The sequence below is a fragment of the Sander lucioperca genome, chromosome 23, assembly GCF_008315115.2.
Source record: "Sander lucioperca isolate FBNREF2018 chromosome 23, SLUC_FBN_1.2, whole genome shotgun sequence".
Taxonomy (NCBI): domain Eukaryota; kingdom Metazoa; phylum Chordata; class Actinopteri; order Perciformes; family Percidae; genus Sander; species Sander lucioperca.
In genome coordinates, this window is record NC_050195.1 from 13,840,305 (window position 1) to 13,868,122 (window position 27,818).

The 27,818-nt window shown below is 39.6% G+C and overlaps 1 protein-coding gene across 4 annotated transcripts in view; it reads left to right on the forward strand.

Moving 5' to 3' along the window:
* The first annotated feature begins 7,742 nt into the window (after positions 1-7,742).
* The window catches only part of slc12a7b (solute carrier family 12 member 7b), a 105,733-nt gene continuing 85,657 nt past the window's right edge, over positions 7,743-27,818 (forward strand). For 3 of the 4 annotated variants that reach the window (XM_031298264.2, XM_031298265.2, XM_031298269.2), the window contains exon 1: positions 7,743-8,134. In XM_031298264.2, the coding sequence (XP_031154124.1) occupies positions 7,882-8,134 (253 nt within the window). In that variant the 5' untranslated portion in view covers positions 7,743-7,881. The remainder of the gene's footprint in view (positions 8,135-27,818) is intronic. The other variant, XM_031298266.2, reaches the window with a different exon arrangement.

Sequence of the window (27,818 nt, forward strand, 5' to 3'; positions counted from 1 at the left end):
ATTATAAAAGCTTAAAGGTTCACTAGGTAACTTTTATGAAAATATCTTTCATCTGTAATATTTGCTGAAACTGTCACTATATCCTGACAGTAGCACATATGACAGATAATCCGTGAAAGAATCAGGTTCTTCTGCCTCCCCCTAGTGCCCTTAACGGCATTTGCAAGTTTCCACCACGACCGTAGATTAACAACCAATCAGAGCCGAGGAGTCTCTAACGCACGTCACTGAGAGCTAGTGAACTGCGATCAAACTGTCAAACTAGGCAGCGCTAATCAATCTCCAATCAAGATTGTGTTACTGCATTGCCTATTTCTCGCCCCAAATGTTTCTTGATTCATATTTGATCAGCGCTGCCGCTTTGACAGTTTGACCACAGTTCACAAGCAGTCATTGACACTCCTAATTTTTCACCAATTATCTGATTCATGTAGTACTGTCAAAATATAGTGAAAGTGTGAGCATATATGACAAAAAGCTATTTTTATGAAAGTTACCAATAGCTTTCATGAATGAAAGATGTAGCCTAGAATTTCCTCCTCACACACACACACACACACACACACACACCTAAGTTAAGAAATGAAGATCATTCAATTTGAGTTTTTACCAAAATATTTGGATCTATTTTATGATACACAAAAGCAATGATTATGCAGCTATATAATGTGTATCATCTAAACTATGCAGTGTTAGCATGTGTGACTTTGTAAATCTTCACCTGATTTGTGTGAAAGCGCAGACATTTTAATTTTAAAATATAAAACAACCAGATAGATCAACAGACCTTTTTTTCAGGGCCGATACCGATCAGTTAATGAAGCCGATAACCGATATTTGGAACCAATATGCATTTACAGTGAAAATTAACTTTGGAATGTTACATATTCCAACAAAAACTTTGTTTAAATGCTTTAAGCAATTATTTAATAAATGAGAAACGTTCACCATAATCCCCAGTAACAGAGAGTCAGATAGTGTTGTGGGAGGGACATGAAGTCAGACTCAGTGGTGAGATAAACTGAAGCAGAGGGACAGACACAGAGCTGTAGCAGAGCCAAAGTACAACACTTTTTAATTCATTCACTTTATCAGTTATCAGGAAAATAAAACGCTGATCCCTAGTATGAAGCCTTTGAGTCTTGGGTACGGAGGTGCTCTACCAACCACATGTAGGTGTGGCAGCTGGGCCTCTGCTCCTCACAGCATCTCTGTACACTCTTACATCATGTTCCCCTCTGAGATTTGCTCAGACTACAGAGCCCCGGATGTGCTGCTGATGACCCACCACTGTCTGTTGTGACAGGGGGAGCACAATGACACAGTAGTGGGGGACCCTTTTCATGATAAAAGCTTCCTTTCATGCTATAGCGCTGACCTACATACACTCCAGGCACGCATCATTGGGTCCAGTAATTTCCCCAACACAGCTCAATAGGCTGGAGGGAAGACCCATAAAAGTGCTTTAGTTTTTGAGATAACCCTGTTTTTCATATGCTCTTAGATCTCCCTCATATTAAATTGATTCTTGTATAAAGATATTGTAATGCAAAAGGGGTTACAGATATTGTGACACACCCCATAAATAAAAGAAGTGATCAAACACAATGTGAATATCTTGATAAATAAATAAAGAATCTCTCAATATATATGCATATCTATCTATCTATCTATATATAATTCTGAAATGGGAATACTGTAGTATTACTGTAGTATTGATACTTTTACTTAAGTAAAAAAAAAATCAGAGTACTTCTTCTACCCCTGTATTAACATTAGTTTATTTGAATATTAAAAAGGGCTTTCTTTCTCTGTCTCTCTCTCTCTCTCTCTCTCTCTCTCTCTCTCTCTCTCTCTCACGCACGCACGCACGCACGCACGCACGCACACACACACACACACACGCACACACAAACACACACTGTTATTTTGACAGGGTGTTATGTTACTAAGACTATAATTGCATATTCACACATATGTTTTTTGTCGAGCTTCACAGGTGCGCTTTCTCTTTTTCTCTAGATTTTCAGTGCCTTCCCACTAGCCTAAAAGCGTAAATGACCTGGTTGCTGCCATGGAGCACTGAGTGTAACTGCCTACCCACTCTGGATTTAGAAATCTGGAGGAAAGCAGTGAAGTATTGACATTAACATGAGCACTGATGTATGACATAATACTAATAAAAACAGACTATGAACAATGCTGAGAGTAGATTCAGCTTAAACATTTTTTTATTTTTTTTACAGTTAAAAAACTAAAATGATACAAAAATACAAAGTTGGTATCACTAGAACGGCAACTTCCAGATAATTACAATAAATAGGATAACACACTCAACCGTGTCACAATCTTAATTTTGTTCGGTTTTGACATTGAAAACAAAAAGCTAGGTCAAGAGGGCTAAATGTGTCTCACTCAAGCACCCTGACAACAGCTCCACCTCAGCAGCCAGTTTATTCAGTTCCCTCCCAGAGGACAGTCTCTGTGACAACAGAAAAGGATGAGAGGAGACTGTTTGTATGCTGATCTTTATTTCTAATGAGCCAAGACTCATCATGCAAAATCCAGTCAAACCTGCTCTTTTCTGTCAGTATGAATACAACATTCCTGTTCTTTTCATAGCTGATGTAATTCACCAAATGTACAACAATATTACTTTATTTAGAAAAAGAAAGAAATGAAAGAAATAATATTGTCACAAAGAAGATAGCTTAAATAGGCTGTCCGCTCCATGAATGCAATAACAATGCCCTGTTGCTGTACAGGATTCTACGGAAGCCCATTTCTGCCAAGAACAGACATAATAATAATAATAATAATAATAATAATAATAATAATAATAATAATAATAAATGGAACTTTAAACATAAAAATTCTCATCATAAGTCAAGGCTTTGAATTACTAAGTCAAGGTTGTGAAATAATAAGTCAACATTTTGAAATAGTTGATATAATAGCCGAATTAATGAGATTATAATATTATTAATTGGCTTATATAACCATATGACAAGCATGGGACTGTTAATTAGCCTGATAAGGTTACAAGAGTTGTTTTGATTTAACGTTAGGTGTTAATGTTATTACCATGGAGTCTAATGTTAGCTAACGTACTTGTTATTCCAAATTCCACTTGTAACGTTATAATGTCACTGAAGTTAGTGCTCTGGGACTACTCGTTTAACGTTTTTCAGCCAAAGTGCCAACTAACATTTTTAACCCTGATGGTTCCATTTTCTTTATGCTAACATAATATTAGCAATGCTTTAATAACCACAATGTTATTAAACAATTAGCCTTTGAAATTGGCTTTGGAACATGAGATTAAATTATGAGATAACGGTATAGACATTTAGCTAACATGGACCTACATGACTTATGATAGTTAAACAGAACGTTTGTTGCAGTACCCTTAATATGTTGCCTGAGAACGGGGCAAATGCCAAGCTCACTGAAAATGACAGAAGCTAAATTGAAATTACCTTGTGTTTTTCTTTTAGTTTAAGTGGTTTTGAAATCAATGTATAAATGTCATATCTAAGCCCTTTCTTTTAATTGACCAAACAGCAGTTGCAATAGCTGCAAAGAGCAAAAACCACATTTGTTTTTGTTAACTGATTATATCGCATCTTTGTCACCTTTTTCACCTCTGACCAATTTGCATTAATGGAGATTATATATCAAAAAGTTGGATTAAATAAATCAAAATTATGAGATAAGAATAAAAACATTTTTGAGATGATAAAAAATATAGAAATTTGGCTTACTAAGTCAAATTTACGAGAAATATTAAGGTAAATTTTTATTATTACTTTTTTATCATGCATACATTTTCATACTTTTTCTCTTCCTAACTTTATTAGAATAGTCTCAAAAAATGTTTTCCCCTTGACACATTCATACTCTATAGGAATCATGAATACATTGATGACTTCAGGCCAAGTCTTTAATTTGCTGTAAGAAATCAGTTTAATGTCACAGTGCTTTTCAAGAGCACTACACACTAAGATACACAACACATAAATGTACAATGACTGAAAAAACGCATTACATTTTTTTTTTACAGAATTGGATCTCCGTCATCTCTTTTATTGAAGAAAAGATGAGGATGGCACAAAGATGAAGGCTGACATTTGTCATCCTGAACACTTGCAGCTGTGGTTGTGCTGTAAAGGCAATCTGTTTTCACCCAGCTTAAAAAAAAAGAAGTAATCTGCATTTAATTGTGTCTGCAAGTCACCCTGACCTGGGGTGACGAGTTTAGCTGCGGATAAGTAAAACAACATGGACATGGAGGATTACAAGTTATTGTCAGCCCTGCATTTTAGTCTCACACCCTGAGTGTTACGCATCCACCCTTTATCCAGTCAGATTAAAAAAGGCAAGAATATCTACACAGAGAAAAATACATTACACACATAAAAAAAGGCAAAGACCCTTATTTGTTATGACATTTGTAGATACAATTTTGTGTAGTAAAGCACTTTACATTGACTCTCCTGTCATTTTTATCAGGGGCTGAATTGAATTGACTTTACTGAGCAGAGCCACTCCACCACTCCTACCACACCAGACTGATCTCATGAAGTGGTGTATGTATGACACGCCAATTCGTATGCCATTTTGGCGTGTTATCAAGACTCATAATCGCTTTTTAGTGTGTTTATCAACGCGGTTTGGCCTCCATTGACTTACATTACCTTGCGATTGCATGTCAATTTACGCCGTGGCGAGTAGTATGGAAGCCCGAAAATCCGCATAGGATGGTCAGGGTGGTGGATGGGTCAAACACTGGACTTTCACCCAGGAGACCGGGGTTCATGTCCCACATGTGCCGTTTCCTAAACCCAACCGTTGCTTTCTTCTTTTCCTAAAGCCAACCCCATTCTTCTTTTCCTAAACCCAACCGCCATTCTTCTTTTCCTAAACCCAACCCCGTTCTTCTTTTCCTAAAGCCAACCCCATTCTTCTTTTCCTAAACCCAACCCCCGTTCTACTTTTTCTAAACCCAACCGTGCCATGGTTGCCCCGCGTCCCATTATTGTTTTCCTAAATCCAATCGTCCTGTTCTTCTTTTCCTAAACCCAACCCAAGCTCCAAATGCAACATCCCATTCTGGTGTAGACATACACGTGGAAAGCTCCAAATGCAATGTCCCATGCTTCTGCGAAGACATACACGCGGATAGCTCATAATGCGTACAGATAACACGCGCCACTTGGCTTTAGAAAGTGGCGTGTATGTTTACGCGAAGTCATGATATCACGTTGCTCACACTTACCCTCCCACCCCTCGGCCATCCAACTGCCCTGCCAGCTGTCTATTTTAGATGTCCACGTAATACCCTTCAAGCAATTACTGCCTGAGTAGTCTCCTGGAGTTCAACCCCAATATACATACAGTATATTGAATAAAATGAAGTTGCATATTAAACTGGGCCTACAATAATGTGTAGGGCAGCTTAAAGCATTTATACCTTCCATTTTTATGGTGCATAGAATACTAAGCTATGAAAATAATAATTGTTGGCATGATTTTATAAATAACATTTTAATGTTAAACATACATGTGGCACAGTGAATCCTTAGGATGAACTGTATCTGTGGATGGCTACCTTAGTGACTACCTTACCTATGGGCCAGTAAGACTATCATCACGTTAAGACATGTTAAGACCTTTTAAATTTAGAAAAGACTTTAAAAAAATAATAATTTAGTGGCCCCCCTGCAGTAACTCTGAGGACCACCTAATGGTCCCGGACCCCCTGTGGAATATCTCTGCAGTAGCCGACAACCAAGGGTGGGTTTAGTTTTAAAGAAGGGGGGCACATTTGTAAAGGAGTAGAAATGTGTCAACACTCAAGTTTAAAGCCCAGGTTCTTGGCAATAATTCATTTTACATTATTAATAGTTACATTGTTTATTTACTGTAATACATGCCAATACTTTCAATATTTGAATATGAAACTATATCAATAAATAGCTGGAGAAAACACTGAAGACTGTTCGGACTTGTTTGTGTTATTGTTTGCTAGCGTCACGTGCAAAACCTCCGGGGAGTGAACTAACGTCTGATTTTAACGCAAACCACAATCTTTTTCTTAGTTTAGTGCCTAGACATAACCAAGTTGTTTTAGTGCCTAGACATAACCAAACCGCGACCATTTCATAACGTTAAAGACGCGTTTAAAATCGCTCTCTTTACTTTCAAAACAGCGACCGACGTTCTCTGGTTTAGATATGAGGTCGTATTTACTGCCACCGCTAGGGACGCTAATTTGTGAAGCCTCCGGAAAGATACACTCTTCCTGTCTCCTAAATGGGCGTGGCCTTGTTTAAAGGTGCAGACATTTCACCAGCAAAGCTGAAAGCCCATTTGCAAAAGGAATTTTTGGGTGTGTTGTTGTTTCTTAATTCCAAGAAAATAGAAACTCTAATCTAATTTAATTAGATTAAATCACGAACACTAATATTTGAGATTGCCAGAGTTTTTGTTTTCTTTGACCCTTGTCACTTCCATGCACCTGATACGCTGTGCGGGCTACTTTCCATTATATCTTTCCTAATTCAAACAATGCTGGAGTGGGTATTTTCAATTTTCCATTTCCTTTTACTGCTGCGCATTTGCTGCTCATGAGCTGACCATGGTACTGAAGCAACAATGGCTGTAACGAATGCACGAGGGATATGTTACAATTGTGATTTCTGTCTGATGTATGCTATAGATGTGCTATAGATATTTTAAGTGAAACAAGTTGACAACCTGTTGCTTTTTACAAGGCAGCTGCTTATGTCATTTCTGTAAAGGACACTCGTACTTTGTTTGTATCAGAGTGACGTGTGAACAAATTCGCCTTGAATTTGACAAACAGATGGGTCTTTGCTCAAGGAACAATAAATTAAATTGGGGTGGTGATCTTGATCTGGGATTTCCAGCACTAGATGATAATGTGTTTTTTTTAATGAAACCAATAGGGATAGAAACTTGATTCAAAGCATCCAAATTTGAAGCAGAAAAAGCTTAAATACAAGAGATATGTTGCTGTTGTGTATCTCAGTAATTTTAAGAATGTTTGATGAAGTGCCCTATGCTTTTAAATGTGTCAACTGGTAAAAAACTGAAAAAAAAAATGTTGTTCTTTGGGTTAGTTTTGAGAGCTGTAGACTACAGTAAAATCAGCCTGGAAACATGAGAGGTCATCCTATGCCGAGGTATTGACCACCAATTTATTCTAAGCTGTAACATACCAAAGTTGTTATGGCGAGGTGATGTCAAATGACTAAACCATCACTGATTTTTAAATTAGAATGCTTTATTGAGTTTCCGTGGCAGGCTATTGATAGTGGAGGATGTGCAGAGTGAGTGTTAATTACTCCATCATTTTGACACCATTAAAGAAGCTTGTAATAAGTTTAGTGTGACATGCACATGTGTATGTATTTTAAGGAGTAGCTAGTTGTCCTACCTTAATTTCAAGGGCATAAAGCAAAAATGAATATATTTCATATATACTTTTTATGTTTTGTGTTTAGAGATATACTCCAAAACATACTAAATAAAAATCATGTGTACCGGTATGACACATGGTCATGAAGTAGCAAATTTTAGAACTCCCCACAATAACACATTTCAAGCACTGTGATTTGCTTCTGGGGGTGATTGACAGCGCTCCATGGCTCCTTCAACCAATGAGGGACTGTCGAGGGCGGGAACGTCTATACTGTAATCAATCCTCTGATCAGCCCGTGAGCGTCTGCGTGTGTTTGTGTTCCGTTGTAGCTGTCCTGTGTGTTCGCTCTCACAGAGTGTGAACCGCAGAGGTAGCTAAGCCGCAGGGTGTGTTTTTCCTCCATTAAAAGTGCGACAAGAGGGGAGAAGACGGACATGGGCGAAAGATTTGTGGTAGTCCCCGTTGACGGAGGAGTTGGAGTCGCCAGGGACGGGGAGCACTTGGACGCGGTTGTCGCTGACCCGGCACCAGACACCGGCGGCGGCGGCAGCAGCAGCAGCAGCAGCAGCAGCAGCGGCGGTGGAACAGTGGAGGAAAAAGAGGCGGGGGAGGACAGCGTGTTCGAGCCGCAGGACCCCAACGCTGTGGTGCCTATCTTAGAGTACAACAGGGAGCCAAACAAGTACGGTAAGACAGCTGACCATTACAAACTCCGTGTTCCACTTCTTATCTCATCTATCTAACAGAGGATTAACTTTAGCCGTCACATTTCACTTGTTGTCTGGCTGTTTGTCCTCCCGTTTATGTAATGAAGCCGGGGCGTCAGTACCCCGAAACCGAAGCTTTGGCAAAAAAAGAAGATAACGTTACACCTAGTGTTAATAGAGACACAACAAGTTATGAACACTGCTGTAAAACATTATTTGGTTAGGTTATTGTAAAAATGTCATTTGTCACCAAACGGTCGAAGATTTTGCCAGCTCAAATTTTGCTTCACCTTAATGAGCAGTCTGTGTTGTACATTCCCTTTCTGCAACGAACGACAGTTTCTTCTTCTTATCATAAGAGTGAGTAGAGGTTTGGCACTTGTTGTACCTTTTTTAAATGTAGCTAACCAATTTGAGTCTTAAAAGATTGAACACAAAAGAAACTTGAGGTAGGCTTAACAAATCTTTTGTCCAGTATGCTGTTATTTAAACTCACTATAGTGCTCAAATAATGTTCCTCCAGAAAGGTTAGGTGTGCCTGTGGTACCTTGTCATTCAAAATGGTATTATTAGCTCACCATGGGTTTTTATTTCAAAAGGAAATTTTAACTTGATATATGACAAGATATTTCCATTTTATCTCCACTGTATTTATTATACAGTCGAATATTATCATATTGAATATGTCTTTTGCTCTGAACCATAATTTGGCTGCAGTCTTTATTCTCAAGCCTTGTTCGACCAGTTGCTCACAAACAAGGTGCTTCTATAGCAACAGGTTGAGGGCTAGAAGGTGCTGGAATAATTGTCTGGCACACAAGCCAAGCAAGCATGCTGACTTACAGTCACAGCACAGTGTTCACAGTGGCTAAGTGTGCGCACATCTGTTGTGTGTAATGATTGATGATTGTTGATCGTCAAACTGTACTGAGAGTGCTGAAATGGGTCTCTTTTTAGATGTGGTTTCATTTGAATATTGTTTGCTTTGATGAACATGGGTCCCTTCTTTCCACTTATATTTGGATTCACACAGGCCTTTAAATGTCACAGTAATATTAATAATAAAAAAATAACAATAATAAAGATAAAAAAGGAAGACAGTTATCACGAAACAAACGGAGGTTTTGAGCAATAAAAAAATCTGCATGGAAAAATGAGAAAGATCACTCTGGTGATTATGTTGTACTGCTGCTTAATCATGGCAACAGAACAGATTGTTGCTATTGACAGTATCATGGTGTTGTATTTGAGGTTCAATTAAAAATGTCTCACTGGCCCAGGGCCAGTACAAGATGCTGGGTGGCTAACAAGTCAGTTTCTGGCCCAACTACAGTGATGGTGATTTAGAGTCCTATAAGAGTGCTAATGTATTTGACAACATTAGACTACACGAAAAACAGATTATATTTTAATGCTTCTGTTTATTTGACATGTAAAGCACTAGGGCTGGACGATTAATCGAAAATGTATTGACATAAAAATTCTGAAGCTGTTATCGACGTATTTTTCCCATGACAATAATTTTGATAATGTATTCCTGTCGATAGGCCTACTTTCTCCTTAAAAACATTCAACCGTGTGTGTAGTCATGTGACTTGGCCCAGACCAGTCAGCCGCATGGAAAGCATGATGAAGGATAACTCAAACACCGAGTCAACTGAGCAACTTGTGCCCAAAAAAAACACAGTGTCCATTGTCTGGAAACATTTTGGCTTCAGAAACGATGATTTAGAACGTGATTAATTATCATTCATTTATCGTTATTTTGATTTTAGGTCATATTGTGCCAAGTAAAGTACAACGCTATTGATTGTGCAAAAAGCCGCTTTGAATTCAGACCTCCATTTCTTGTGATTGTGGATTTCAGGATTAAGGAAATAATTCAGACACTGCTTTTACAGTATATTATCCAGCATGGGTATTAACACGGCTTGATTCTCATCTGTAGCTTAATTTAGAGTGTAGAAATGTCTTAAATCAAATCAATACCTCCACCTCAGAGGAGAAGAATAATTTCCACATGATTTCCTCTTCTATGATACAAGGACGGCTTGGCTGTCTATTCAGCTTTAATGCATGGATTGAATTTAATTCTAAATCAGATTAAGTTACTAAGAAGAAGGTGGGTGTGCACGTGCACCATGCACTGTGAGCAGCTTGTGTCTGCAGTGCTTGGGCTTGTTATGGCCTTTGCTTTGCATTTCTCTCAGCTACACAATGACTATTGAGTATATTGTTTGTGAGATTTCATCAGCAAACATTAGGCATGTTTCCATCCACACGTTTTTATGCGAATGTCAAAAAGTAACGTTACCTGGAAACAGCGTGCAGTTTCTTTTTAGCATCTACTCATTTTACACACAGTTTAACAACAAAACAAGACGCTGAGTGAACATTATTAGCTACGTTTTTCATGTTGGTTTTGAGCGGTATGCACCCCCACTAACCTGGAAAACAGTTTTAAAACAGTAACGTTAATACAGCGTGTCGGAGGAATACAGCGTCTCCTGCAGCGGGGAGTCAGAGCCAGAGGGACCGCAGGGTTGGCTAACGTTAGCTTCTTGTCTCATCTGCGGTCTGATCAACAGTAAATTCATCAAATTCAGTGTCCACAATGCTATTTTCCAATAAACCGTAGCTGTCATATTTCGCAGGACCCGTGTGAGTGCGGATTTCATATCCCGGCTTTCGTCACTTTGCCTAAGATTGAGTGACAATTAGTACTCGCTCTGTTGTTTATTTGGTTGCCATGACTTCGAATACGTCTCCATAACAGCAGGCGGCGCTAATCTGTATTGTTGCCCAAAAATGAAAACCGGCAGCTGATTGGATGAACGCGTCACGTGGGTCTGGTTTCTCTGGAAATTCAAAGACAGACTGTCATGGCGGCTTGTTCAGAATACAATCTCATATTTTACTAAAATAGTTCACCAAAACGTGTTTCTGAAAACATTTTAAGCGAGAAATAGGCCGTGCAGTTGCTAAATCTGTCTTTATTTCAGATCAACAAAGGTCAGTTTAAAAGATTTTCGTCAGATTTTTGAGAGACTCTAGTCACGCTCATCCCACTCCCCGTTTCCTGGTTAGCTCTCCACCAATCAGATGGGTCATTTGAGTCTGACTGCTGGCAGTGCCCGGCCCCTCAGACGGACGACGGCACGGAACACACCGAACAGACTCGAGTCACCGACCTTGCTAGACTGTCCAACGGCCGATTATCGGCTCGGTGTGTCCGGGCCTTAAGGGGAGAGAGAGTGGATGACAGTTTGTTTGAGTTCAGTAGAGCAGACGGCTCTGCTGAGTCGTGTAATTACGACTTCATGACTTTTCATAAACAGCTGAAGGAGCGGCGGTGTGCGGTGTACATAGTGGAAACCCTGTTGTGCGTCTGTCCTATTTCTGATACTGTGGTGGCAGAAATTTTCAACATAGAGGAAACACTGTGGAAAAGTTATTTGCAGAATAAATGATGAATTACAATTACGTTTTAAGTCTTTTTATTAACACGAAGACATGAATCGTTTGTAGGTTGATGGCGCGATCCATTTTGGATAGCAAACTTTGTTCCCATGTTGGCTTGAGTGTTGTGCGATTCAGTGTGAAAATGAATGGAAACACCTTAAGATGTCTCAAATCAATTCGATATACCAATCTGACAGCAAAACAGCATGTGACGTCATCACACACAGATTTTTATTCGCTTTAATGCCGTTGGATGGAAACACACTTTCACCGGCTTTATTCACATGAATGTTTTTAGCGAACTTCAGATAATTCGATTGACATATGGAAGGAAACATAGCAACAATAATCTTCGGAGTACTTGTTACATGACTCTGAAGAATATTTTATCCCCTCTGTGGACACAAACTTAAGTAGGTGGAGGCACAATGAAAGAATGTGGCTTTGTCATATGATTAGAATAATGGTGTCGTGGTATCATTTGTGTTAATTAGGCTAAGTTAAGCTAATTCAACCCTGCTGGGAAATTTGGCCTCTTCCTTGGACCCAACCTAGCCTCACTATACAGGTGGAGAAGACATTATGCCCTTTTCAAAGGATGATAATTTGCTCTTTTTGCTATTTTTATCTTTGGGTCTTGGACTGTTGAAGCTGTCACTTGGAAGTTGTGTTGGGTATTTGACTACTTTTGACATTTAATGGACTGAAGAAGAAAATGTGACGAAGACGAAACCATCCTCTACTTGCACTTGAACTTTTTTAACACATTTTAGTCCTGGTTAAACTGGATAATGTTGTAAAGATTTGGATGTTAGACAGTAAATTTGATACTTAACAGATAGATTTTGGATGGAGGATCGTTTCAAGGCTGTCGGCAACTCTTGACTGTCATGGGAAGTGCTGGCATTAAAAGAAACCTGGACTGTATTATCACTGGATAATGAAAACTGGACATCAGGAGTCATGTATCACTTAAGCACCTTATTGACTGTTGATTGACCCTTTGTTTTGTGAGTTATCCTGGATTTCAATGTCCTCAGTTCCTCCCTCTACTGCAGTCATTGTACTGCAATCAGCACATGATTTATAGCAGGGGATGCCTATTGTTTTGCTGTAATCTAGTTACTGAATAAATTGAATTCCTGGATGATGAAGTTGACCATAGCAGATAATGAGTCTAGATAATGTTAAGATTAGATACTGGATGGTCAGGCATTTTCCTTTACAGAGGCACCACCTGTTTTTAGCAACACAGATCCACTTCTACGTCCAAGTAGGCTGTTCCAAAACATTGTTCTTTGATTGTTTACTCTCTGGCTCGTGACAGATTATTATCCAGTGGTAGATTGTGTTGAATGAAGCACCTAAAGGTTCTTGATAAAGCAGACTGAGTGATGCCAGTTATCTAAAACATACAGAAAGACAGGTTTCTTGACATTCGTAGGTCACTGATAAACAATTTAAGGTTTTCTTGTGTGAGTGTAGAGTTATTCTTTTTTTCTGACTGGACTGGGAAACTGTTATGCTTGTCGTTGAGGTTACACAACATGGAAGATTAAGTAACATAGTGTAAAGAGGAAGTAGTGGTTAATGAAGAAGTGTCAATTACAGAAAAGAAGACAGCTGTGTGAATCATAGTGGCTGTTTGTTTCACTGGCTCGTCCTATTAAAGCCTTGCAGGCCATCTATAAATGTATGTTATTCCTGTTCCTTGTTCAGTCTGTGTGAAGCAGAGGCAAAGCTGTGAGTGAAGTACGTGATGTGTATATACAAACATGCCTAAATGTATGAATTTTATTATACATATTCTAAGAATGTGTTCTATATGTTCAAACAAGTATGCTCTGTAAACACAGTCTTAACAAGCGATGTAATGAATATATATTAGGGCTGTCAATCGATTAAAAAATTGAATCTAATTAATTACAGACTCTGTGATTAATTAATCGAAATTAATCGCATACATAATTAATGGTGCCTGAACCGATACTTTTTAAGAAAGTAAAAAAAGAAAAGAGAAAAAAAAGGGTACTAACAGCAGTCAGTGACATTAAAGAACGGCTTGTTTATTGCTAAGGCCATATGGTCAAAATGAAATGATTTAATAATAATGTATAACAATAACTTATTTCACTAGTAAATTGCTGTTGAACGACAAAAACAACCACCAGATGGGAAAAGGACATTTACAATAACTTCAAATGCACCATGAGGCTGTAGTTTACCAGTTTCATTAAGCGCACCGTCTGTTTTGTTTCTCCGACAGCAGCTACAGATTGTTACATCCTGGTGTTGAATCCTCTACAGTAAAACACAGTCACACTTTACACCGTTTAGAGTTAGCTGTCAGCATTGTAACCGTTTTTAATCCAGCTACTAGCTAGCAGTAGGCTAACGTTAGCTGCTGTTGAGTATAGGGTTAACTAGCTAGCGGTACGCTAATGTTAGCTGCTGTCGAGTACAGTGTTAACTAGCTAGCGGTAGGCTAACGTTAGCTGCTGTTGAGTATAGTATTAACTAGCTAGCGGTAGGCTAACGTTAGCTGCTGTTGAGTATAGTGTTAACTAGCTAGCGGTAGACTAACGTTAGCTGCTGTTGAATATAGTGTTAACTAGCTAGCGGTAGGCTAACGTTAGCTGCTGTTGAGTATAGTGTTAATTAGCGTCCCGTGCAGCGATGTTTGTGTTTCCTGTATCGTCTGTTTCAGAGCATCAGAGAGAAGAGCAGACATATCAGTGGCACCAGATTTCGGTAGCCAGGGTTGGCAGGAAGAAGATTTTTACAAGTAAATGTTCCAGTTAATGATCCAGACAGCACATTCTCGTCTCCCTCCTTCATTTTACAGTCCAATGGTGGCTAGAACGGCTCCGGGTCAAACGTCAATATGGAATAGATTAATCTGCGTTATTTTTTTCTCAGATTAATTAATCGAAATTAACGCGTTATTTTGACAGCCCTAATATATATATTAATAGGTGAAATCACATGAAGAGGTTTCAGGGTACAACAGATGCCTCAGATACGTAGGATGACTAAGATTACATTTGGATTTATGAGAGATTAAGCAGGCAGTGAAAGATAAATGAGGTTCTACAGGGATAAGAGTCTCCAAAAGGAGTAAATGGATTTAAACACTCGACAGAGACAGACTGTCAATCTATCGCTCTGGCAGTTCACACACTGGCAAATGTTTGGGGTTGGGAAACACTATTGAGGCTTGTTGCAGAACAGTTGCACAGTAGGTTTCATACTATTTTCACTAATTTTCCTTATCTTGGACTGGGAAATTCAGGGAAAGAGATGCATATATGAATTATTTGTGTGAATGAACACAGTGATGCCAGACCCAGAAAGACTTGAACTGACTATCACGGCTTTTACTCATCACAATTAGTTTACTTCTCATGTGCAGCACAGCTCAACAGTTGAATTTTGTCTTCTGTTGCTGTGAAGAAGCTTTGTCATATAGAAATGACCCTGACGATGTCATGAGGGTTATTATGGCTTGGGCTTGGAGACTGCACATTTTAAATAGAAAGCCTGTGTTACAAACTGGGGGTGTGGAATTTGAAAGATGTTGCCGTTTGACAGGCAAGACGGGTCTTTTAACTGCATAATAGGAAGTGTAGGAGCCAGAGTTTCTGGAGCTTTAACCATATTAGGGAGTGCAAGTAAGAATGTCTGCTTTGATTTTAACTTTTAAAAATGGGTCTCTTGCAAGTCCCCCACCTTTATCGAAGTGTAATTGCCAGAGTAGCCCTATAACATTGGGGATCACTGATGAACTACTTACAAGCTGTACAAAACCAATCAAACCAAAAGCTAGGCCTACTTATGTTCTGCTTTACACATACTAATTTGGTAGATTAAGTTTATTAAAATGCAAAACCTCTGACATCTGTTTAAAATATTTTTTTTACTGTAATAAGTTGTGTTATACCTAGACCGTCTGTTAGAGTGACAGGTATGTCAAGGTCTTAAGGTCTCCTTGAGGTTAAGACATACAGATTTGGGTTTGTGAATGTCTGTGATTGTTTTATGTGTTTTACCACCGTTTTGTTCCAGATGTATTGCAAAAAGAAAATGGGACTATTTTTCAGGTGGAGCCTGAGGTAACATAAAGCATAGATATTGTTAATGATTTGAGGAGGGTGCAGTATAAATGGGTTAGGTTTGGTAAATGAATGCGAGTCTTCAGAATGTCCTCACTACACAGCAATATGTTTGCGTGTGTGTGTGCATTCATGTTTAAAAAGGCATGCACCTTGGGCTATCATGTGCTGCCCTCTGCTTTTTTTGGAGCCCGGCAGTCAGCACATGGACACCAACTGGGCCCTGGCTTCCACTATATGTGCTCCTGCTGCTGTGTGGCCTCCCAGTCCACTGCGCTGGCTTCCCGGCCAATCCTGCATGGGATGTTTGTTCCAGTTGCTCCTCATTTACACACAACACTCAGGAGAAGGGGTGCGTCCCTTTCCAGTCAAACAGAAGGGTTTTCAGAGAACTTTCTTCTCTTTTGGGAAATGCAAACAGGCACAGTTTAGCCCAGTTCTCGAAATGGCCTTTTTTTTATCAAGGGCATTATACCAGTTACAGTATACCTACTAATGAGGGCTGGGTATCGCCACGGATTTCCTGATTCGATTCTGATTCAAAAGGTCCTGATTCAATTACATTTTTGACTACATTTCCGATTCATTGTCGATTAGTCTATCGTCGATTTCAGTTGCAAAACCAAGAGCAAACCTGGAGCATGAGCGGATAGCTGAAAGGAACATCGCAACTGTTGAAAGGTTGGAAGAAAAAAAAAAAAAAAAGGCGCTACCATAACGCTGGTTCTTATTTATTTTCTCATTTAGAGCATTTCGCTAAGAGGAAACTCAATAAAAAGCCATTTTGCCGACACTAAATATCAAACAAAAGCCAGACACTACATCGTATTAAGTTGCTGTGAGCTGTACATTCACCACTTCTAACCAGAGCCAGAACATAACTTTATCTGGGAGTTTCCTCTGCAGCGCTGTGCAGATAGGTCTGGCTATGTGAGACTGTCTCGGAGCTGACCGGGCAAGGACAGCAGTTTTCATCAGACTCACCCTGGGTCGGGTTAATTCTAGTCTACTGCTAACTTATAACACTAATAACATTACCGTCACCAAATTACCCCCGCAATTAAATTCTTACTTCAACATTAACCGTCAAGCCACTAGCCTGTTTGGAAACATTTCATGAACACATATGCATATGAAGTGGTTTGGGGTCCTTCTGTAAGTAATTTTGGGGTACAGTTTGGTTCTGGAGAAAGCTACAAGCAGCAATACCACAGGCCAAGCAATCTGCAATGTGCCTCCAAACAGGCACATTTTGAACGGGCACTGTACTAGTTTAACATAAACACACAACAAAGTACAGCTCTACAGTCAGTCCAGTCAGTGAGTAATGAGTGACATTTCATTCAGATATCTTGAGGTGAGAGATCAAGGGACCCCTTTTAAAACGGCCATGCCAGTTTTTCCCCCGCCAAAATGTAGCCTATATTTGGAGGGTTATTTAACCCCCTTCCCAACAAGCTAGCATGGCATAGTTGGTGCAAATGGATTCCTTAGGTTTTCCACTTGCTTATGATACAGACACAGATCGATTCTGGATCGGATTATTCAAATGAAAATCGATTTAATTTGGACAGACAATTTTTTTTTTCTTTTACTTAATGCAAGTTTAACCTCTCAAATGTGAAACACACAAGAGAGGGAGTCTGTCAGTGTCAATTACAGCTGCAAATGCACCTTCAGTCATTCCTGACCCGAAGGCATGCAGGGACACATCTTTCTTATCTTATGGATCACTACACAATCCTGCATCATCCTATCTAGCCTTTGGCAGGCCTTTTTTTTGCCTGCAAGTCATAAACCCTTTGACCATTTTACTGGCTCCATTATTAAGTTTATTTAATTTTGTTTGCCACATTTATTGCGTTAAGCAGATAAACGTTACATCCAAGTACCACATATAAATTACGACTGCTAAACTAGTAGAGAACTGCACAGGATCTGTATTGCCAACTGCCGCCATGGCTCTTCAGAGACTGTTTTCCGTAACTTTGTGAACCCAGAGATAACCCTGTGTTGTCATTGGGAACTCATGACATGCTACACAATGCATACGTATATCATAATCTGAGATCCAGGTACGGTGTAACAGAGCTTCACTGTGCTGTCACTGTGAATCAGTGCCACAGCTATCAACAAGATATGGTTGGCGTGTGTGTGTGTGTGTGTGTGTGTGTGTTAAAGGTCAGCTTGAAGAATAGGATGGCCATTACTGGATTTCTGAGGCAGATACTGATATCTATATTTGGGAGTTGGAAATATTTATAATATATAATGTAGGGCTGCAACTAACGATTATTTTCATAGTCGATTAATCTGTTGATTATTTTCTCGATTGTTCGTTTAGTTGTTTGGTCTATACCATGTCAGAAAATGGTTAACAAATGTGGATCAGTGTTTCCCAAAAAGCCCAAGATGACGTCCTCAAATGTCTTGTTTTGTCCACAACTCAAAGATATTCAGTTTCCTGTCACAGAGGTGAATCGATTATCAAAATAGTTGGCGATTAATTTAAGAGTTGACAACTAATCGATTAATCTTTGCAGCTCTAATATAATGAACAATAATTAACAAACAACAGTTTTGATATGGATTTACATAGCGAGACATTTGACAGTGTAAAAATGAACTTGTCAGTGCTCTTTGCTAAATGTAACGGTGACACAAATTACCTATTGCATTTCTGTACTGTAATTTCTTGTTACTTATTGGCCGACATACACTAATATGATATATCTGTAATTAAGCTAATATTGGCCTGGCTAATTATTTTCATCTAGCTCTAGCTTGAATATTTATTGGCTACATTTCTTTTTTTAAGCATTGAGGAAGCAGCTTCTCATTTTTAGCCGGCACTGACCATCACGTCTGGCGGTTAAAATGGCGTTATTATTATTATTATTATTATTATTATTATTATTATTGTTAATTCCATATGAAACTTGCTCTGGTGTCTGTATGGCCAAAGAGCAGTGTTTCTGTAGTTCAATGTGATTTGTCTTCTTCCTAGCTAATTGTGTCACGTTTCAGTCACATTTCCCAGTCAAACTTGTATTCCCATCAATAATTGAAGCTTATGAATAGCTTATTGAATAGTTTTGAACAAGGACCCTCAGTATTTGGATCAGATAGCTTGTAGAGCTTAGATCGGGCCCAAAAAATGAAGCCCGACCCTGCCCGAGCCCGTGCACATTGTGTCCGAGCCCGGCCTGGCCCGACACATTAACTGGAATTATGAGCCCGAACCCGATTTTAACCCGACAATTTTTTAATACGTGGGCCGTTATAACTGACGTTCTCGACTACAATTCAGAGTTGTTTGAACTAGGGCTGAACGATTTTTGAAAATAATCTAATTGCGATTTTTTTCCCAAATATTGCGATTGCGATTCGATTCTTTTTTTAAGCTTTGTCTTCTGTATTATTCAACAAAGAATAATATAATAATTTATAGTATGAACACACAATTACACAATAGACAGTTAAATAAGTAAAAATATAGTATATGTCTATATACACACACACAACAGTGTCATTTTTTACAGTGCACAGAGAGGAGCTGCCTCCAGCCCCTCCCCCTCGTGAAGTTGCGTGCTGCCGTGTGTTCTTGTTCAGAGAGGCTATCGTTACGTTAGCTAGTTGCTGGTGTTCTTGCCGTGGGATTAACTGTACTAATAAAACCGTTGAAACCCCGCGGCCACGCTGCTGTGAAAGCTCCCCAAACATCATTTATCAGTCTGGTTGTTTCCCCTCTCAGTGGCAGCTCCTCCACTCATATCTTTATAACGGAGCTAACCGCTAACTGGAGCTAAGCGCTAATCAGAGCTAATCGTTGCCAACCGAGCCTTGAGTTCTGCGTGCCTGTATCCATTAACTGTATATATGGACTCAAGCCCGAATAAAACCCTTCATTTTATTAAAATGGCTGTAAAAGTTTTAAACTACAACTCAGAGTTGTTTGAATGACAGAAATTGCTCCAGGTACGACGTAGCGTTAGCGTGCTAAGTTGATGCTTTTTCTGCGGAGTGCAGACTGATTTGAAGTCGCGAGTCATGTGACCAAATCGCAGCCTTTGCGATTAGGAAATCGCGTTTTAACATATCGCGATATTATCGCAAATGCAATTAATCGTTCAGCCCTAGTTTGAACTACAGAAATCTGTTTAGAATTATCTTAATAAATACCAGTAATGCAACAAGGACGAAGCATGTAAACTGCTGTTAGTTTATTCAGAATGGAACGGATCGCAAATGGATCCGAATGAAGAAACGAAAAAAAAAAAAAAAACTCTACCCTAGCTCCCTCAGCCAAATAGGGTGGGTACCAGATCAAGGCAGCAACATAATGAAAGCCCTGGAACCATATAGGAGACTTTCTTGTCTCGACGGCCCGGCCCAATCATAGTGGCGTAAAATGTCGGCCCGGCTCGGGCAGAGAATCTAAACTCTAATAGCTTGTAAAAAATAAGGTGTGTGACATTTAGAAGCTACAGCTGTGTCAGATACTTAATCTAAAGGTAGGGAAATACAAGTATCAGATTGTTGGACTCAGTATCGGCCGATACCTAATATTAAAGGGCTCGAGTGGAGATCAGGGCCAAACTAACTTGATTGGGCCATCCCTAAATACTATTATTGTGCACAATATCTGCTAATCAATGTGCCAGACTTACTGGATATGGAAACACTACTGTAGTCAACCTGAAATCCTGTTGCTATCTCTTCTCATGCTCTTTACATAAAAGTGAAGCTGGTGTTTATTTCAGACACACAATGCATGTGGTCAGACTGATAACAGTAAACATTTTCCAGCAGCTGAAAGCCACTGCTACTGAATAGACATTGACCAGACGTTGTGGGGAAAAAGCTACTTAACATGTTTTTCCCCTGGACGTTCTCTATATTTGCTGTTGGTAGTCTTGGGGTTTTCCAGCTCTTGGTCAGCAGAATGTGTATGGCTAAGTAAGGCATTTACAGTGAGTCATTTTGGCCTTATTACCTTTGCTACTGCAATAAATACTCTTGTAGGACAAAAACAATGCCAAATGAGGCATGTGGAGTGCAAAATCTACCTTTGAAATTACATCAGGAGCTGGCGAGGAATTGTTCAAATCAACAAGCACATGCAGGGATTGAACACATGAACATGAACAGATTATATTATGCCTTCCAGTACAATAGCCCTGCAATAAATGCTACCTCTAAAAATTTTGTAATTAAATAGAGTTGAACCAACGTCTCTGTTACTGTCTCAACCGAAATTAGGCATTCATTATATGTTTAATATCTGCCTTAGATTGTGTAGGTATTCATGTTTTTGTGTCCACCCTAGATATATGCAAGAGGAAAAGACACAGTCGTTTTGGGTGGCTGGGCGCTAAGCCCAGGGTGCAGTGACGGCGCCCTTGTAAAATTGTGTCGAGAGATATCTTGTTTTGGTGGAAAATTTGCACGCGAGGAGGTGAGCCCTGGCATTAAAATGGCTCAATTCCTGCAGAAGAAAATGCCACATAAAACCGTAGTCATAAAAGACCATGTCGACTATGTGATAACGTTTACTGATAAAAAAGACAAACATAATTTGATCATTGATGCCCTAGAGAGGTGAAGCCTGCGTATACTTTTTAGCTCTGGACTAGAAAATTCCACAATCATTTTTGACAGTGTGCCGACCACTTGGTGCACATCCCAATAACACTGACTAAGTATTAATAGCAGTAGCTGTATCGACGTACATAGGCCACACATTCTGTCTGTGTGTTGCTGAGACAGAGGTAATACAGTTGTTTAACAATAGGAAATGCATGGATGGATTTTTTTTAAGTAAGCCCAGCGTGCATGGCATGCACTTTGACACTTTGAAAATTGAGAATATATTTTTGCAGTGCTGGAAAAAAACTGTAGCACCTAAAGTAATGTAATAAATTATGGACTTGGGTTTTTTTCACGTAGCGACATGGATTTTGAAAACAGTAACGTGCAGATAGCGGAAGGAGAGGAGAATTCCATCTGAAATAGGCGGCCAATGGCGGGCTTATACGCACAGTCTACATCATGTGAGTCAGACTACAAGCAGCCTAAATGACTCCGTCAAAAGCCAGAAATGAAACTGATACAGTGGAAGCTTCAATCATTTCCAGCATCTCTCATGACTTCTACTGAGCTGTCCACCCAAAAAGGAACTGAGCTCACAAAACACCTGAGCCAACTTCTGTTTTTGCTAAACGTACCCACGGGCTGACAATGTTCAGCTACCTGCCATATCAAGAGAGATGAAAGACTAAGCTGAACTGGCGATAGATTGCCATAATATGCCTACTGTAGGAACCACACTGATGCGAAACAATATGTAAAATGTACTTCTTTAGCCCTCTATTCATTGACAGGCAGAAGGATCGACATGCAAAAGGGTGATTAGGGGCCTTTCTACATCCGTTTATGGCGAATAATTACAGAAGAAGATCACCTTACTTGCTCTTAAGACAATTCCTGGAGCCAAAACATGAAACTCAAGTTTCATCCATAATGTAAGCACTAAGCACTATTATCTATTTTCAAGTAACTCTAAACTAGAAATGGAATCATAGTTTGAAATTAGCCCTGATCACAGAAGACCCAGCATCCATAGAAAAAGGTTTAAAAAAGTATACAGGGTGTATGCCTTCGTCTACAAAGGAGTGTCACCTGAGCCTGTTGTGTCAAATACAGTTTAATGGATGACTGGCAGGCAAGAGTGTTGTTACCTGAGATGGTTGAGGTGGGGCTGCCCATGTGTGCAGTAAAGTCGTTACAGACTTCACGTTGCCTCATATCATGCAGTGAGTGGCGTTTACCTTTCCCCAGCTAATTCACTGTAGTTTACCTTGACTTTGAATAGCTGATTGTGAGTAGTGGGATTTTTCCATCATTGGATCATCATAGAATGTATGTCTCACTGCAGACTGCAGTTCAGCTGAGGTCTCCTTTACAGACCAATAAAGACAAGCCATGGAAATGTTTCAGAAAGGAAACTAAAAGGTTTCAGTCACCATTTTACAGTCAAACATTAGGAAAATCTGACTGACTATGATGGCTAGCATTGTTTCCCCTCAGTTTCACTTGAGTCAGTGCTTGTAAAAGAAAATAACCTTTGCATTTTCCAGTTTACCTGATTACACAGGTTACTGTTAACACTGCTGTGAAATGTTGGTCTATGTGTACAAATTATAGAACAAATAGTTTGTCCTTCCATATTATGTCATGATGGTGTTAACTGGTGGGTGTATTTCCGTATGTGATCAAATGGGGGCAACAGAGTGTCATTAGTAGTCTTCAGCTATGTGTTGCATAATGAGGGGAGTCTAGTCAAATTCAAAAGACACGGCAGTCAAAGATGAGCCCTTGCAAAAGTGTGAGATTTTATTTTTCTCTACTCCAACTGCCGACAGTTACTGCAACAGACATGTATCTGACTGTTCCAGCTTTCCAACTCCTGTGTTATCTAATTTACACGTACTGTAAGTTCTATTCAAATGACTTCTATAAGCACACAATCTCACACAGACCAATTGTACACCATCGGCCCTGCTCCAAAAAGCTTAGAAATGAAGTAAACAGAGAGTCAGACGACCCAGAACATGTTCTCAGAAGTTATTGGAGTTAGTGGACCAATCCTGAGCTAAAATACTGCAGAATATTAGTTTTACATCCATCAAGTGGCAAGAAAAACTACTAGTGTTGTTCTGTTGGATGTATAAATGATGGTCATTTTCTGTTAACAATTGAGCCATAACAGCTTATAATGTAGTACAGTATAGTATATTGAGGGTTTTCGTTTTCCTCTCTTAGAAAAACATTTTAAGAGCAGGAGGAAGTAATAGAGAGACGAGTAGATGCCAAGTGACGAAGGCTATGACCCAAACTCACATGATATGATAAAGAGATGATATTCTAGCTTGTTTAACCCCATGATTTCCTTTTGTGTTTTACGATGAGTCATTCAGTATAACTAGTGCAGCGCCCGTTGAAAATGTGCCTGTTTGGAACGGGCGATTGCTTGGCCTATGGTAGTGCTGCTTGTAGAATTCTTCAGAACCAAATTGTACCCTAAAATTACTTACAGAAGGACCCCAAATCAGTTAATATGCAACTCCACTGTATAGCCTACTACTGACTTACAGTGTAGGCTACGTCTACATCAGAGGAAGACGTTGTACTACTGTATTTACCTGACAGAGAACGCTGCAGATTCAGAATGTTATCACAAAATATCACAATGGAAATGTGGAGTAATCAGACATTAGCATCATGGACTCATGGCAGTGTGCTACCCTGTTATGAGAGCTAATCAGCACCTATCTGCGGAGAGAGAGAGAGAGAGAGAGAGAGAGAGAGAGAGATCTTTACCTGCCACACTTTGAGGAACAGTGAGTGACACCCCCCTACACACACACAAAACGGTAATATTCTTGTTTTCATGTTGTTGCTGATACCCATCAGTTTTGTTCATATTGTTACATTATGTTGAGATGATTGTTGCTTTAATATGAATGTTAACCTAATGCTCTATAGTCTGCATCCTACTGTACAACTGGATGTAAATGTGTAACATGTTTCCCTGTTTATGTGCTTTAGCAATACTGTATGTCAATATGGTCATGCTAATAAAGCCTCTTTGAATTTGAGAGAGAGAGAGACAGACAGAGAGAGAGAGAGAGAGAGAGAGACAGAGAGAGACAGAGAAGACAGAGAGACAGACAGAGAGAGAGAGAGAGAGAGACAGAGAGAGAGAGAGAGAGACAGAGAGAGACAGAGAGAGAGAGAGAGAGAGACGTTGTCTCGTGTCATATGATCGTTAACGAATTTAACATTTCAGCAGAGGTGTTCATTTCCATACAGGTTTAGTGGCTTGACGGTTAACTGTGAAGTATGGATTTAATTGCAGGGGTTTTCTGAGATTTTCTCGCATTGCACAGCGCTGTGAAGGAATAATCTCCGAGATTACGTTATGTTCTGCCAGCTCACAGCAATTTAATATAATAGCAGGAAAAGAGCCCCCCTCCCGCTGTTGTAAAACGTTCTGCATGTGGCGTCTGCGTGTGATGTGCAGGTTACTTTCCCCCCAAACACGGACACACATATACAGATAACGTCTCGCTGCTGCTTGTCTGTAGCTGGCTGTGCTTTGCATGTGTGGGATTCTGAAACGTCCTTAAATTCAGGAATTGTCGTTTGACTGACAGACAGACAGACAGACAGACGTTCCTGCAATTTATAGATAGATGATCTCAAAGGAAGGTTGACCTTCCTCATGCAAACTCCAGAGGGCGCTATCTCATACCTGGTGGGGATTTAGTGTATCACTTAACAGCTCTTGAGTAGGGCAGATGATAATGTCACAGACATATGGAGTGGCGTTTTCTGATTGTGTTACCTTGCTGCTGTCAAACAGGTAGTTTTAACTTTAGCTTTGTCCTAGCCTTGCAGAACCATGTGTACCACATTTTTTGAAACTGATAGTATGGCTCCTTTTACTCCTGTATTTACTAAAGCAAACAAATCTTTAGCGCTATTTGCACAGGACTGGTATTACCAGGGATCCCGTCACGTCTGTATACTATCAGTACAGGATAGTCTGTATTTTACCTGAATTTACTGACATTATCCCACCCATATGATGTCAAGGCTCTGTTAAAACTTTCATATACAGTATAATTGCCAACACAGCCAATACAACTCTAAATCACTGAGATGTTGATTCGCACGGGACTAATATTATCACACAATCTCTGTGTTTGGCGAAATATGGTAGGTAATTTACGGTGGAATATTTACTTGACAAATTACAGACCTGGCAGATTCGCACGGGATTAAGATTACAGTCGACCTCTGCAATTATTACAAACCTCTAGGTCCCCAGGTAATACTAGTCCTGTGCGAATAACAGCAACAAAACCTCTCGAACATCTCTTCACAGTCTAATTGATCATAAAGCGTCAAAACCATGACAGAAAAAAGGAGCAATGGAAAGAAATATCGCTAGATGAAAGGTCATTAAAGTGGATAGAAATCAGGGAGTTGAGGAAAAAAACGGTGGAATTACCTTTTGGTTAGAAAGAAAGGAAGTGTCCATGAGAAAAAAAGAGCTGTGTCCTTGAGTTGTACTTGGTGTATCTGTTACAGATCCAGTCTCCTCCCATCTTCCCTTGTAGAATCAATCAATACATATATTTTGGGATTAGAAATCTGAGCCTACTGAGAAAAGGTTCAGCTCAGTTGAACTTTATTTTCTGAGCACATAAATCCATCACTGTCTGTGAAGTAGGATGGGCTGATTGCCGATGATTTAAGGGTTGATTGTTTTTTCTAGGGCTGCGCCATTAATGTAATCGCAATTGCAATCGCGATGTTGCTCTGTGCGATTACATAACCACAAAAAAAATGTGATTAAATTAAACAAAAAGGTGTGCTGTGCACTCTAGTCTCTGGTTGCACTGCAGTCTCCACGTTGTTACACCTTTCCTGTTTCACTGCGGTCAAGCAGCCGTCGCTCAGATGCTGTTTGAACGCATTTACCGTAAGTGTCAGTACATGGGTGCACTATAATTAGAGCGTCGGCTGATTTGTCCACGGAGATCCAAGCAACGGCTGCCTTGAATGCAGTCCTGTATTAGGCTCCCTGATTGTGGTCGGTAGCACAGGTGAGACATTCCCTCCAGGCTAGAAAACCTTATATGCAACACTTTTGGGGGCAACACCCTTCACTTTACCTGCAGTACTCACTCAACGCGCCTGCCATTCTCGCTCTCACTTACACTACCCTCGTCCACAAAAGATATGACCAATCAGTAGTCTCTGTTTAGGCAGTAGCGTGTGTGTCGTGTATGGTCATGTGAGTATCAGAAGTTTTATTTTTTACTTGTACAAAGTATATTTTTGTAACTTAAACAGTATTATCATATTACACCCATCTTAAATATCAGTGTTTATAAGGGCATACAAAAAAAAAAAAAAAAATATATATATATATATATATATATATATATATATATATATATATATATCAATCTTGAGTAATCACCATTGGACAATATGAAAATAGAAATGTTCGCCCAACCCTACTTTGGAGCTAGTTCAAACCATAGACACACATAATATGTATGTCTCCTACCCCCCCTGTACAGAATTTCCATTAACCTGTGTTTTTCCATGATATAGTGATCAGCTGTTTTTTTTTGTTTTGATTTTATAAATTGATTATTTCCTCCTCCTATATTTTGGAGCAACAGACGAGTCTATAATGAAGTTATGTAATAAATACCCTTGTGTTCCTGTGTTTTTATGTTGTGCTTTGGCTGGGAAACATTGCATCAAGCATGGCATGGTGAAAAACTGTCTGAGAACTGCTTATATCACAACATTTGAGCCTAGTTTTCAGTCTCCACTGTGGATCATTGTAAACTCTCTCATAAAAGGGGCATTGTCCTCCTGGCCTGGATGCACTGACTGTCCCTGAGAAGCAGTCTGACTGTCTGGCCACTTAATCAACGGATGCCATTTACATCACTGTTCATCCACTGAGCAGGAAGTAGATAAGTGCTCTCTTTGTTACCTTAGTAGCACCATAATACTTTGTGAACATTGAGTTGTCAGATCACAGTATTGATTAATGCCCTCCATTCACTATGCACAGAAACATTCCCTATGATTCTAGGAGCTACTTTGGACAGTATATTAGCTCTCAGGCTTCTCGATTTGCCTGTAGCATGGAGCCAGTCCCATATTTGCAACCACACCAACTTACTGGAAATGTTTCATTGAAACCTGACCTGCCATCTCCATAGCAGAAGGTTTGGACAAAGTATTTCTGAAATACACGATTGGATGGTATGTGACAAGTGTTCTGGTAAATTGAATTCCCCCGTGTTCTTCCTCTATAGTGAAGTACAGATTTCAGATGAATCCCTCAAACCCCCAAAATGTTCCCTTTTTGTTCTTAGTTACTTAATTACACCTGTTTGTAGACAGAGGAAAGAAGTTTAGTGCCTCTCTATTTCTCTCCCTCTCTTTCACCAACCGGTCGCGTCAGATGGCCGCCCATCAGGAGCCAGGTTT